We start from the raw sequence: 14,766 nt of genomic DNA, 5'->3' as shown, positions 1-14,766 counted from the left end.
CGGGGTGGGTTGACCAGAACAGAATGGCTTGTAGATAGTATGAGCATAAAATGAATTGCACACTGGTAAGATTTTTACTAGTATTGTCTCTTTTTAATTTGGCATAATACCTAGTTTGCTTAGTATATGTTTAATTTGACGGAGCCATTCCAAATTTTAGTATTAAGACTTGGTTTTGTATAGAACCCAACGAATGTTAAAATTGAGGGTGAAAATGTGAATACTGTCAAATCAGTTGTGCTTGTGTAAGTGTAAGCATAACGGTGCAAGAATGTTATGTATTTATAGAAGAGATATTTTCCTTTTCACTTTACACTCTTCAGATCTGTCCTATGTAGCTTAATAGCTGTGGTCCTCAGACTTAGAGGAAAGCAGGAAATATTACGTCCATCACGTGATTGAACGAGTGAAGAAAATACTTGCTTTGTGTTACTGAACTAGTATAAATAATTATCTAGCTTTGAGAGAGTGTTAATTTATTTTCTACCTTCCTTTCTGCTTTAAATGCAAAATAGAAATGGTTGTTAATGGGAAGCTTTTGAAGAAAACCTGAATCGCCAGTTATTGGACTAAATTTAGATCTTGCCAGGTACACATGCCTGCATGGTGCACTGCAGTACTGTGCAGAGATACCTAAGCTAGCTTGGGTGCCAGAAGCAATATAGCGTGGTCTAATGGAATTTATTGTGGAGGCGTTTTGTAGCAGGCTGAGAACCACTTGAAGTTTATAGCCTTGCTAGTACAGGGCAACAAAACAACTGTACAGTAGTGGCTGTTGAATTTCTTACAGGTTTACTATAAGCCTTTTAAAAATCATAATCCAGTTTTTTAAAATTTTGTGCAGAATCTGTCATTTTAATCTCTTTCCTGTAGGCTAGTAAAGGAGATTCAGCGGCAGTGATGCATCAGCTGCAAGACAAGGACAAGATGCTTGCTGCTATGAAGGAAGAGGCTGCTGTAGCCAGAGAACAGTGCAAGCAGCTAACCCAGGTACATGCATCGAAAGGCATAAGTGTAGAAATGAAAGAATCTGAACAAAATAATACTTGTGGCAAACTGGTGATGTCAGCAGTTGCAATTTTAATGAGATCTGTATGAGATGCACAGAGGTATGCATATGTTAAGGCACCATCTCGCATTTAGCAATGTAGGTAGTGCACTGGCATTCTATTTTCTAATAGGCTTTTGAGGTATAAATTCAGTATCTTGATTGATGGACCATAATTTTTAAATAAAGGATTAAAAAATGTGTTTCCAAAAAGCCCTTCCCTTAAACAGCCTGTAAGATGCTGAGTGTCAAGTATTATAAATTACAGTGTTAGACACTCATGAGTCATATTTTTTTCTTTTGGTCCATTTTTGCACATTTCCAGGGTTGTACATTTTGAGGTGCTGTGATCAGGGAACTTGCAGGTGTTTTTTTTACTGGAGGTGAGAATGCAGAAAGCTTAGATACTTGCCTGCTCAGCTCTCTTGAGATCACATTCGCTGTTTCAGTCTAGAACAGTTCAGCTGTCTGGAACACTGTTTTCATGTAATGGAGACGGTTTCACTTCTTTTAGTAATGACTTTGGAGGAAGGCAATGCGCAATCTATCAGCTTTGGATATGGCAAGTAATAGAGGTGCACTGACAAATCGGTCTGATACTGGATTGGTACTGATTATAAAGAAAATTGTCTATATTGGATATTGGCCCAATAGGGCCAATTATTCAGCTATTAAACGTCCGTGCTGCACACAGCTGCAGCCAACATGGAGCAGAGCTGGCAGTGTGGAGCGCTGACTCCAGCTGGTAAGTCAGAAGGGGAGTGGAGAGGGGAAGGGGTGTTGGCGGTGCAGATCAATGCCCCTGCAGTGAGGAGGGGGCAGAGGCAGGTGCTGCCCAGGTGAGGCAGGGTGGGGCACAGGACGTGGGATGGAGGCATGGCTCCCGCCACTGCTTGCACCCTGGGAGGGTGGGGGTGGGGTGTGTGTGTTGGGTTCAGAGCGGGCTCCAGCGGCACTGGAAGGAGGCTGTAGCCATCCCAGATTTCACCTCAGCTCTGCCCCACACCACCCCAGCTGAACACCTTGCCTCCACCCAAGCACCAGGAAAAGCTGCAGCTGCACCAGCTGCCAGATAGTGGCGCAGGCCTGGGAGTGGAGCTGTGGCAAAATTTCGGAGTGGCTGCACCTTCCTCCCAGCACCACGAGCCCAGCCCCTGGCGAGATGAGCCCTGTGCAGCGCTGGCTTCACCCTGCAGCTGCAGCCAACCCCATGCTGCGCAGATCTGGGAGCACACGCACCCCCCTTCCTGCCCCCCTGGTGTGCAAACAGTGGCAGGAGCTCCCCCACCCCATGAGCCGTGCCTCCGTCCCATGCCCAGCCCACCCCAACTGGGCAACACCTACCCCTGCCCACTCTCTCACCATGGGGTCATTGATTTGCCCCCCATGCCCCTTCCCTTCCCATTCCCCTTCCACCATGACACTTAGCACCTGGAGGTAGCTGTATTGAATATTGGATTGGTATTGGCCAAATACGCCTCCTTAAATATCGGCTACTGGTATCAGCCCCCCAAATCTTTATCTGTGCATCCCTAGCAAGTAACAATGCAGGTGACTGGAACAAATGAAAGAAGAGGCTGCCAGGAGGGAGGATAAAGGCCTGAGATGACATGAGTATGGACAAGGAATTTACTATGATGGATGGAATTTAGGCATGTGCAGGAGAAGTCAAGAAGCTCAGGAGTTGTGGTGGTGTTGGTGCTGGAGAAGGGGAAGCTAGCTGTGAGGCATCCAGTGCAAGCTACTGGAGGGGCATTTATTTGTAAGGTTGCATAGAGGGTGGAGAGATCTGGAGTAGCTCCTACACAGCTGAGGACTATAAATGTCTAATAATAAACAAGGAAGGGGGCTACTGAGGATATTAGCTCAGCACAGTGCTGTAGCAATGAAGTTTGGCACCTGGGGCAAATCCCATAGTGGCAGCCCACCCTCACCCCACGCACAGATCCAGGGGGCACATACCCCCCCAGTGCTTGCCTGGGAGTGCAGGCAGCTGTGGGAGCTGCCCTTCCCTTGTCCCTGCACCCCCTGAAATGTGCCACTTGCGGCTCCGTCCCACACCCTGCCCCTTCACTTTGGCACCCGGGCCGGTCTCCTTGCTTGGGTGCCCCCCTTGTTATGGCTCTGGCTGGGCAGAATGAAAGGAAAGAGCAAATGATGGAAAACATTAAAGGAGCAGTCAGAAAGGTTGAAAAGACTGCAGAAGAGCAAAGTAACTCAAATACAAGGGGGACTGAGAAACCAGCAGGGTAGAATGATAGTGACTGGTGGAGGATAAGAAGACTTGAGGTGACTGTCACCTTGGTTTAGAAAAAGGAGCTTGCACCCACTGCTGCTGTTGACACAAGACCAATCCAAGTACTCATCTGATAATGCTTTAAGCTGCCCACGCTGCACTGTGACTCCCCATTTATACTATTTTGCTTTATAAATAACACAGTGGTTATAGACTAACTTGCTCCTTGAGAGTTAAAGCTGTAATATGTGATGTAATGCTGAAGGTATGTACTGAAGCCCCCTGGCTTGTGGGGGGTTATTGGCATTTGGCTGAACTTCATTTTGACTTCCTCTTTCAGCTTATCTGTAATATACAACATATTTGATCAGAAATGCATTATAGGTTTCTAGCAATCCTATAGCTGAGCTCTCCTGTTTCACTTCAGAGCAAAATTATATTCTGCTCTTAGTTATACCTGTACAATTTAGTTAATGGCTGTGGGACTATGTGCATAGAATGGAGAGAAGAATTTGACCAAATGTAATAAAAGTATTGCTCTAGTTACTCTGAAATAATAATAGTAATAATTAAAAAACTCTTGTTTTCATTGTAAAGCCCAATTTAATTAAAAATTGAAATCATGTTGCTGCTAAATCCTTACAAAACGATTGAAAAGGCCATGTTGATTGCTTGACTACTTCTATAGTAAAGAATGCTGATTTGTTCTAGTTTGAATAATTAATAATGTATAGCCTGCTGATCTTTAGGAGGTTGCAGGAAGGGGGAAATTACTTATACTTTTTTTTTTCCTTCTGAAGGAGCTTGTCACGGAGAAGGAGAGAAACAATTTGGTTACAGCTAAGATGAGAGAGCGTATCAACACGCTAGAAAAGGAACATGGTACTTTTCAGAGTAAAATGCATGTTGGCTATCAAGAAGCTCAGCAGATCAAGATAAAGGTGCATTTTCACCAAAATTGTTCGGATTTGAGTTTAAGTGCAAATTAGCTAGTGCTGAGAGCGTGCTTTAGTAGAGGGTGTAGCACTGGTTGGGTGGTACAGAAATGAAAGCTTCATATTCTAGCCAGAATCTCTAGCAATTTGTGGGGGCAAAGCTGATGCTATATAGGGCTAAAGACAGGCAGTGAAAGCCTCCTGCTTCTTGGGATATGCCAGGTCTTTCCTTAATGGCTGCAGTAACGCTCCAACCCTCCTATTTCTGTTTGTCATTTCCCTCTTCTCCAAATGAGCAATGGTAGGCAGCTTGTCTATGGTCTGCTTACTCACTTTGACGCTTTCTGTTGTCTACTGCTAAAGTTTAAGGTGCAAAGTATAGCTCCATTTGCCAGATTCCGAAAAATGGCCCTTATAACTGTAACAGCACTGTGAGCCACTCACTGCTGAATGACAGACCAGATGCAAAGTGGTCTTTAAAACTGAATGCATTACAGAATAGGGAGGTTAGGAGATGCATGTATTTATATAGTAAAATAGCACCGACTAGCAAAGCACTTGACTGAGAATTGTGAAGGCCTAACTCCACCATAGGATTGGCTTATCCAGACCCTCTGCTCTGTCCTCAATTTATATAATCACTGTGCAAGCTAAGAAAAGTTTTAGCTTCATCAAAATTGGAGGCAAAGTAAGTCACATTACAGTTGGGATAAGCTTTTTAGGGCGAAGTATGGTTGCATTTATAACAATTGATTTAAACATTCAGTTCTAGCAATTATTCTGTTTACCTAACACCGCCTCCCCCTCTACCAGAGCTACAGACATTTTAAGCCTAACAAATATATATATTTTATGCTTATTCATTATTTCTCTTCAGAGAGCAGATTCTCTCAGGTTTGAGTGCAAAAAAACCAACTCTCCAGAGCTAGAGGCTGTTGCTATATTGGTATTGGTACTCAAGAGGTTCCTGAATCTGGGTGTGGTGGGGGAACTCTTTGGACACTGCGGTAGTAGCTTCTGATGATCTGCACCTAGAAACAGAAACTGGAAGAGTGAATATAAATGCAACCTTTCTTTATTCCTGATGTTCCAGATCTGTGCCCCCTGCTTGGTATCCTTTGGGAATCAGGCTGCAGGAAAGGGAATGCTAGTTTGGCTGGCAGTGACTGTCAGGACTTCTGGTTACCTGCAGGGATTTTTTGGTGGTCTCTGTTCTCTGTTAGAGTTGTGCATCATAAAAAAAAAAATAACTTGGCATCTGTGTCAGTGCTGTTCTCCCATAGTTTCTGGTCCTTTCCATCTCAGCTGTTGGACAAACACTTGAACGCTTTTTTGTAAACAGAATCCTCATTGATGAATTAGTTATCTGATGCAACTAGGTCCTGGAAACAGTGTCAGCTGTCTCTAAAAGACTGATACCAATAGAGGAGAAAAGAGAATATTTAAGTTGCGTGTGTTGCAGGCTTTTGGATCAAGCTAGTAGCTTGCTGCAGCCAGACCTCCTGTCATCTGATCCATGGAGTCCTCATTCTTAAATGCTGAATCATGCCTCTTGAGTTTCGTTTTAAATAATCAAGGCAACTGTGTCAGTTTGACTCCGTTCAGGCTGCAGTAAAATTTCACCATTGCCTAAATAAGAGATCTGGCTCATAAACTAGCCTTCTTTGCATCTCAAATCGATTAGAATCTTGGAAATGAAGACCCAATTCAAGCCATTTTCATGTACTGGAGTTTGCACACACTATCCACACACCAGAGATTCACACTCTGTCTTCCTCCTGACTTTAAACCTCTCTGCCTGCTTTCTGTTTTGAAATAATTTGTCTTGACGTTTGTACAAAATCCTACTGTAAAAGGGGTTTAAAACATCTTTATATTAGGCAGTCACACAACCAAGAATGCTCAGTTTTTCTATGAGTGGTCTGTGCATTCCAGTGGGTATGCTGGTATGCGAGACAAATGCTGTTCTTGGTTCAGCCCAGCAGATCTAAGTCAGTGGGGTCATGGGGTATGTGTTGCAAAATCTAGGAGCTCTCCAAATAAGCTTTCTTTCCCTAAGACCGTGGTAATTTTTTTTATTACACTGTAGCCATTCTTTAAAAAAATAATTTTTTCGAATTGTGGGGGGGAAAAATGTTACAATATTAATTGGTTTCCTTCCCCCCCCTTCCCCTTCCAGTTCCAGCAACTTCGTGAGCAGATGGAGGCTGAGATAAGCCACCTGAAACAAGAAAATGGTATCCTGAGAGATGCTGTCAGTACTTCTACCAACCAAATGGAAAGCAAGTATGTCCTCAGCTCCCTGGAACTACCTGTGTGGATTTTTAAACATGAGGCTTCCCCTGAAGAGTTGTTCTGGCCACCACACTTTCATTTTAAGCTGCCACTGAATGGTAACTTATACTGGCATTGGTCTCCAGAATCAGGACTTTTATGTGGGTGTGTACTGATGGTCTAGGAGTGCCTATTCTGATACTTAGAGAACAAAGCACATAGCTCACGGTTTTTAGAAGCGGTTAATGAGTTTGTGTCCATTTGAGACCCTGTAAAGGGTCCTGTTTTTCTTTTTCTGAAGGATGGTTACTTAGGACTTTCTGAAAAGCCGTTCCCTCAAGGTGTTTCAAATTGAAAACCCACATCACCTGGTTACTTTTGACAGTCTGGACCATAAATTCTTGGTCACCTAAGAAAATGCCTCAGAAGTTAACTGCAAACTGCTGTTGTGCTTCTTTGCCTGGTTCTCTGTTGATGTCTACCTGTAGGTTTTCACAGCCTGAAACGCCCTGTCTTCAGAGAGCCTGTGAATGGTTATTGCCCCTGAGATCCTAGGAATGCCTTTATCTATAGTTTTTGTCATGCCATATTACCTTGTTTTAGTGATCTGTCAGATTGTCGGAGAGGTTGTAGAATCTCTGTCTTTGGAGGTTTTTAAAGACCCAGCTAGATAGAGCCTTGGGGGATGGTCCTCCTTTGAGCAGGGGGTTGGACTTACATAACCTCCTGAGGTTTCTTCCAGCCCTAAGCTTCTATCTATTCTGGGGACCTGGAATATAACCCGATGCAAAGGTAACAAGGATTTAAAGCTACAAAAGCAGAAACTTTGGGGTAAAGGCTGTCACTTCCCTGAGCTTCCCTTCAGAACTGACAGTAGAGGGGTGTTGCTTACAAAACCTTGATCTCTGGTGCAAGCATCACCAGCAGGTAATGAGAATGCTGGATGACCTGCCTCTCAAGTAGGAGGAAGTATAGAGGTGTTCAGTGTCTGACAGATGATATGCAGCTAAAGCACTGATCCTGTATGTTGAGAAGCTGAAATACTTCTGGACTTAAATCATCTTTTACTGGGATATCATGCTGGGTTAAATGATAACTATAAATAAATAATAGGTGGCACAATGTGATATCTGGAGGCTTTCTAAGAGGAGTGACCAGCAGAGTCATTCCATCTCCTAAGTTATGTCCTGCCCAGTGGAGAAATGTTAATTCTATTGCAGTGCCACTCTATGGTCCAAATAAAGCTACAAGCAGGGCTCCGTTGTGCTACAGGTACCCAGACACCTGGGACAGGGTATATACAGCTCATAGCCCTAACAACTTACACAGTTGTTTTCCATATGCATAATTTCCAAAGATGCTAACTGGGGTTACTGCTTTTTGAGATGTCAGTGTTGAACGTTGTCCCATTCCAGTGCTTTAGCAGTCAGACTTGTTGATATTTGAGTGCCTGCCAATATTGCACTGTTGCTTGTAACCTTGAAAGAGTGCATAAAAATTCTTATTTTTTAGGCAGTCTGCTGAGCTGAACAAACTGCGTCAGGAGTATGCCAGGCTTGTGAATGAACTGGGGGAGAAGAACAATAAATTGCAGCAAGAGGAACTCCAAAAGAAGAATGCTGAGCAAGCAGTTGCTCAGCTCAAGGTGATTTCATTTTCTTCTGCCCCTCTGCTTTTGCCGTGCCCTTAATTCTGCCTGTAGTTTTCTGAATGGGAATGCCTTCTGAGACTTCATAGTGAAGTAGCTGTAATGGCTGAGGGGAGGAAAAGTGAAAAGCAAGATTTGGTTGGTAACAATACCTTGTTTGGAGCCAATCTGTGGAAGGGTACGTTGTGTTTGTGGATAGCATATGGTTATGGCCCCACTAATATAGTTAGTCCAGTAAAAGATGCTTGCCAAACAAACCTTGCTTCTGAAACTTTGAGGAGTGAGAAATAGGACACTTCAGTTTTCCTCAAATTAAATTAAAAGTGTCCCTAAAACAATGATAGCCTATAAGAGAGTAAACACAGGAGAGGGGTTTTAACTTTTATTTCTGTCCATTGCAAGCTTGGCTTTTGCTGCTTCCTCTCTAGATGCAAATTCAAGCACTTCCATATTTTTTTCTGAACTACAATCCTCGTATAGTAAAATACATTTATAGCAAAATATATCCTTAACTTGCATTGCTGAACATTGCTGAAATAGTATTGGCAATAATTGAAAGCTCTGCCCTTGGCTGAATCGTGCATTGGTTAAATGTCCTTTTGTTCTTCATATATAAATTGAAAAAAAAATGCTGTATTTGTTAAATGGGTAAGATTCTGGCTTTGTTTTTACCTCTTGTTAATGACATAGTGAGAGCTCCTTTCTTCCAGGTACCTTCAGCTTTTCCTATTTAAAATTTTTCTGTGAAGGTACAAACTCAAAACTTGTTTCCAAAAAATAATTTGGAAAGGAGATCTCTCTCATTAGTCATACCCAGGTGTGTCTCTCACTACAGAGGTGCCTGTAGAGCTGGATCAAATTGTGGTTAATGTCAGTCTGTAGAAGATCTGGCCACTTCAGATTCTAATTAACATTCCTAACTGTGCATGGGGAAGTGGTATCTTTTTAGCTGTAAAAATCTATCTGCTAGCGGCTTGTAGTTTGTGTTGTCTGGACTTTGCTTGAGAAATTAGACTAGGTTTTCCTTTGGGGTGAGGCTTATTGGGATTAAATGGCTCCAATGTGACATGGCTTTCAGTGGGAGTGGCAGGTTCTGCCATCCACAGGATAAAGTTTTAGAAAGGACACTAAAGAGTAGGGATGTGCTCTTAAACATATCCCAAAGGCTGAACACTAACCCTTGTTTTCTAACCCCAAACTTTAAAATCTAAGGTCCAACAGCAGGAAGCTGAGAGAAGATGGGAGGAAATCCAGACCTTTCTCAGGAAAAGAACAGCAGAGCATGAAGCAGCACAGCAAGGTGAGATAAAACTTTTATCTCCAGATACTAGGTATACTGTGCTTCATCTTTCCAAAGTGTACAAAGGACGTTCTTGATATATTGGACAGATAAGTTAGACTGTGTAGGAAAATGTAAAGGAAAGACTTCAGAAATACCCTTCTTATGCCTTGGGAAGATTGTATGTTTTAATGAGACAATAATAATGATGACTGTTTTAAACACGAGGAGTAAATAAGTTATGCGTCTGCTGAAACGGAGGGCTTCTAATTAATTTTCCCTCTTTCCTCCTCCCCAAATTATGCATTTCATCACAGTTTTTATTTTTATGCCATAGATGTGCAGAATAAGCTTGTGGCCAAAGACAATGAAATCCAGAGCTTACACAGTAAGCTCACAGATACAATGGTGTCTAAACAGCAGCTGGAGCAAAGGATGCTGCAGTTAATGGAGGCTGAACAGAAGAGAGTCACTGCAGAGGAGTCTATGCAAATGCAGGTTCAGGTATTGCAGTAGCATGTGACTTCCCCCCCCCATCACACACAACAAGGCACAGTGATATTTTAGTGCTGCTTTAACAGAGCTTTGCAGCTGAATACAAGCATGAATATACTTTGTTCCAAACTATCATTTTACAACTCAGTGTGATATTTTGATGATATATTGGTTTCCATAAAGCTTGCTGCTGTGTGGTTTAGAGAAGCGGGGAACATTTTTATGTTGCATGTTGACATTCCCTGCCATTCTGTAGCTTCACCCAATACTATTCAGACTTGGTAATTAGAAAAATACTGTTATTGAGCAGTGAGTCTCAGGTGTAAAATCCTGATGCCCAACTTTCTAAAACCTCCTGGTTAATCACTGCTCAGGATCTCTTCACCAATGGCAGATATAAACCTGCTTTTCTTTGTGTCTGTCTTTCCCAAGGAGCTGTTGGAGCAGAACGAGGCTTTGAAAACTCAGCTTCAAAAGTTTCATTCGCAAATGGCAGCCCAGGTACACCCCCTTGTAAGAGTCTTTTCAGGTTTGCAATCTTAAATGGGAAATGTCCTTTAAAAAGCCAGTTAACATGTGAAAACAGTACCTACAATATAGCAAGTACATTTTAAGGAGTCTGAAGAACAGTATGACAAAATATATATTGTAGCTATATAGCTCAGGAGTGTCACATTCATTTTGACACTGCTGACATTAGGGAGGCAAAAAATCAGTTCTGTACTATGTGGTTGGGAGGTGGGGAAACATGGTGTGTGTCAGGGGGTTTGATTGTCTTTCGGTGAGTACTGGGATTAGGGGCTAGGAGAAACTGGATGAGAAGAGTCTATGGTACTTGACGCAGAGATATGAGAGCCTTTGCAATTAGAGGTATGTGGAGACTGCAGCAGCGTTTGCTCTAAGCTGCATGGCCATGCAGGCGTGCCTGGTAGTGCAGAATGAGCATGGCTGCGCACACCACACAGTTTAGAGGGAGCGCTGCTCTCCAGTATGAATCCAGTCTTTCCTCAAATGGAATGCAGAACACTTTGGAAAAGGTCTTGACACTCCTTGCTTGGTGTATTGATAATGAGCAAGTCTGCTCTGTTGAGATGACTGTCAGGGAGCAGACTCAATGCAGTGCACCTCTTTGTCTTCAGACAACTGAGAAATCTGTTGGTTGGCTGTTCATGTGCCAGTATGGATAGATGTTAGCTAGAGAAAAACATCCTCTGCTCTCCTCATACCATTCATTCCTACATCACATCTATCAAACAAAGCTGCTGTTAATATAGAATACACTGCAGAGTGCATTACATCCTGAAAGCGGCCAGCTGAATATCTCTTAGTGCACTATGTCTGTAAGAGCCTTTACTATGAGAAGTATTTGCTGCTTATTTCACATTCTGATTTTCACTAGTGTCAAACAAGAGTTCTGCTTTCCACTGAAGATGCCTTGGCTTCTGGGCCCAATGTAGGCAGGGACTTAATATGCGTTTACACTATTTCATATTTCCTTTTGCCAGGAATTTTTTATGATTGACAATGTCAGTTTATAATATCTTTAAATTAAAGTCCAGCAGATGCTGTTCCTGGCTCAGTGTAGACAAGGGTTTGGCTTTACTTTCAGCTATTTTTTTCCCTCCTTCTACAGACCTCTGCTTCAGTCCTGGCAGAAGAACTACACAAAGTGTAAGGATTCATTTCCTCATGTGTTTATGAAGGTTGCTGGCTTTATTGCCTGCCCTGTGTGTACACGCTCTTCTTAAATGTGCGCTGGCTACATAGGAAAGAGACTCCTTAAGGAAATGCTGTTACATAGTGGTTTAAAAAAACCCCAAACCTGCATTGTGTGATTCTTAGAAGCTGGAAAACCTCTTCCTCCCGGATTTCCCCTCCCTGGACCACCCCACCCCTGACTTGGAGTGTGTTGTATGCTGCTCTGTCTGCTACTCAGAAGTGAATGCTTCTTTTCTTATTTGCCTTTGGTTGTATGCAAAGAGCAGTGCAGTGTGCAGGAATGTGTGTGTCTGTGAGAGTCAGTAGTTGGGCTGAGCCCTGGTGCTAGATCTGTTCCATTTTGGGGGAGGGGACAGAGTGGTTATAATGCCCATCTTTTAACTTTTTGATGAGCCTAGAGCATGGGTCAGCAACCTATGGCCCACAGGCTGGGTATAGCCCATAGAACCATTGTATCTGGCCTGCAGATATGTGGCTTTAGCATAGAGGTGGGCAAAGTGCAGCCCAGGGACCGGATGCAGCCCGCCAAACCATTCTAGCTGGACCACAAGGCCCTTAAAAAATTTAGAAAATTAATATTAATCTGCCCTGGGCTGCCTGTCATGTGGCCCTCGATGGCTTGTGGAAACTCAGTAAGTGGCCCCCTGCCCAAAATAATTGCCGGTCTCTGCTTTAGCAGGTGGCTTTCCCCACTTCCACCACAGGGACAAGTGGTAGCTGGTGGCTGGGTCCTAGCACCTGACTACCTGCCCACCCTGGGGTGAATCGTTCTGGCCTGCAGCCAGAAAAGGTTGATTTCCCCTGGCCTAGAGGATTTAAAATCCCAGTGGGAAGCCCTTGATGTCCAAAACCATGGTGTTAACAGGAATAACTTTAGCAGGCCAGAGCTTGGACTAGTATACTTTTCCTTTTTATAATTATAGAGACCTCAGGAGTCAAGTAGTTCAACCCCTTGCACAGATGGCGGATTTGCTGGCCTTAAACTCTCCCAGAGAGGTGCCCATCGAGCCACTTCTTGAAAACCTCCAGCAGAGGACCTTGAAAACCTCCTGGGCAGCTTGTTCCATTTGTCCTGCAGCTCTGACAGTTAGGAAATTTCCCCTGAGATTTAGTCTGCATCTGCTTTGCTGCAGCTTGAATCAATAAGTGCAGCTTAATGCTTAAACATAGTTTTTTCTAACATGTCTTATTACAAATTATTGTTATGGTTTGTTTATACAGAGTTTCAGAGAAGGACAAACAGATAAAGCAGATGGAGGAGACGTTGGCTAATGAACATGCCAGTTTAACTAGCAAGGAAGAGGAGTTCAAGGTAAAGCATCCACATTAAAGAAAGGCTGCAAAGCAAGCTTGTTGGAGGCTCTGATCGTGGATTGGAACTCCATAGGCCAGATCTTTGCATCCACTACTACAGGAGTAGGAGTTCCTACCTGATGGTAGGAGCAGGATCCAAGTTTGCCACAAGGTGATGGTAAAGTCGGAGAGGGTTGGAGAGGCTTTCTTGATGAAAATGGGAAACTCTAAGGAAAACATTGAGAAGTGCTTACAAGGACAAACTTGGAGTGGGATCCATATTTAAAAAGCAGATATATTGGTTCTTTCCTCTTCAGGCTGTGCAGAATATGAATTTATCCCTGAAAACAGAAGTGCAGAAGTTACAGGCTCTGACAAATGAACAGGTAAGCAGTGCTTAATGGTCATGTTCTGCCATGTTCATGCTGAGTCGTACCTTAATTTGCAAGTAGAGCAACCGATTCCTATCAGACTTCTAGAGTAGCTTTATCGAAATATAAAGATTACCAAACTGGGCAACTCAGTGATAAATTTTGTGAAACGTAGTATCTGAGGAAATCCCTTTTAATTGTGTTCATTTTTAAATCTGATTTAATAACCCAATAAATGGAGTAAATTGCTTCTTTCTAAAGATTCATTTAAATCTTCAAAGGTATCCTTCCAAGACGCTGTCAACAGTAGTGAATTACATTCCTATGACTTGCATGAATCAATCTATGACAAACATCACCTTTCCCTGTGCAGTTATAGGAAATTTGGCACTTCACATTTCAGTCCATGGTCACTGTTTTCTGGCTGTGTATTTAATTATTACTCAAACAGCCATAGGAAATGGTAGAATAGCATTGAGAATTACCAGTTGTTGAATGAGTAAATGTGAAACGTGTGAGCATACAGCCTGCGAATATGGCATGACCCATTTACTTGCACTGGAGGTTGATGTACTGGGAGAACTTGTAGAAATGACTTGCTCCTGCTTTTTAATATGGGAGAATGTAGTTGATTGAATCATGTGATGCATGTTAAGACTACTTAATCCTCTTTCTATGTAGGCTGCTGCTGCCCATGAACTGGAAAGGATGCAGAAAAGGTAAATAAAATAAATCCAATGTTGGGTAAACAACTTCTAGTGCTTCTCTTTTTTTAGACTTGTTTGAATCAAGGCTTCTTGTAAGTACATGAGAGAGAAGAAAGCATTTTTAACTGTTTTTGTCTCAGTTTTCATATGAAAGATGACAAAATAAGAACACTTGAAGAGCAGCTACAAGAAGACCTTGCTCAGATTACAAACACAAAAGAAGAATTTAAGGTACTGTGCACAGCGGCTATTATGCTTATTTTCAATACATTTTTTAGATTTTTGAGATTCTGGTTCATAGCCATGCATTAATCTGTGGAGTGGAACTACACACATGCTTTCAAAAGCTAAGGCTGGATTGGAATATATAGTGCTGTGATGGTGCTGTTGATGGAGTAAAGCTGTGCAATTGGAATAAATGCGTGTTTTAAGCCATTTTAAATGCATTTGTTATGAGTCAGAAGTCTAGCGTTTCCAATGAAATCTGTAAAGAGGAAGTTGTTCAGTTTCTCTGTGCTTCCCATTTTAAATGTAAACTGATGAACCCTGATTTGTGTGCATTTATTATTGAGATTATCAAGTAATTAGATCACAGGCAAATATTTTAACTTTTCTTCTTATCTATATGTTAAAATGCCTGGTTGAGGTCTTTTTTTGGGGGTGGGTGGGTGGTAAGGGGAGAGTTGTTTTTAATTTTAAAAAAAATGTTCGCAGTAGCATAAGAGCTAAGCTGTTTAAAGATATCACTATGACACGTGAAT

At 42.4% G+C, this 14,766-nt stretch overlaps 1 protein-coding gene across 8 annotated transcripts in view; it reads left to right on the top strand.

The window, feature by feature from the left end:
- KTN1 (kinectin 1) overlaps positions 1–14,766 on the top strand; it is a 148,740-nt gene that overhangs the window by 70,914 nt on the left and 63,060 nt on the right. For 5 of the 8 annotated variants that reach the window (XM_019518424.1, XM_019518421.1, XM_019518425.1 and 2 more), the window contains exons 6-17: positions 874–990; positions 4,085–4,225; positions 6,399–6,505; positions 8,006–8,138; positions 9,354–9,441; positions 9,758–9,924; positions 10,348–10,428; positions 11,549–11,586; positions 12,856–12,946; positions 13,245–13,313; positions 13,980–14,017; positions 14,146–14,236. In XM_019518424.1, coding sequence (XP_019373969.1) covers positions 874–990; positions 4,085–4,225; positions 6,399–6,505; positions 8,006–8,138; positions 9,354–9,441; positions 9,758–9,924; positions 10,348–10,428; positions 11,549–11,586; positions 12,856–12,946; positions 13,245–13,313; positions 13,980–14,017; positions 14,146–14,236 — 1,161 coding nt within the window. The remainder of the gene's footprint in view (positions 1–873; positions 991–4,084; positions 4,226–6,398; positions 6,506–8,005; positions 8,139–9,353; positions 9,442–9,757; positions 9,925–10,347; positions 10,429–11,548; positions 11,587–12,855; positions 12,947–13,244; positions 13,314–13,979; positions 14,018–14,145; positions 14,237–14,766) is intronic. The other 3 variants (XM_019518428.1, XM_019518427.1, XM_019518422.1) reach the window with 1 other exon arrangement.

This window comes from Gavialis gangeticus, unplaced genomic scaffold (assembly GCF_001723915.1).
Source record: "Gavialis gangeticus isolate Ggan-Ray unplaced genomic scaffold, GavGan_comp1, whole genome shotgun sequence".
Lineage (NCBI taxonomy): Eukaryota > Metazoa > Chordata > Crocodylia > Gavialidae > Gavialis > Gavialis gangeticus.
The sequence above is the reverse complement of the archived record's forward strand: the minus strand, read 5'-3'. Positions and strand labels throughout refer to the sequence as shown.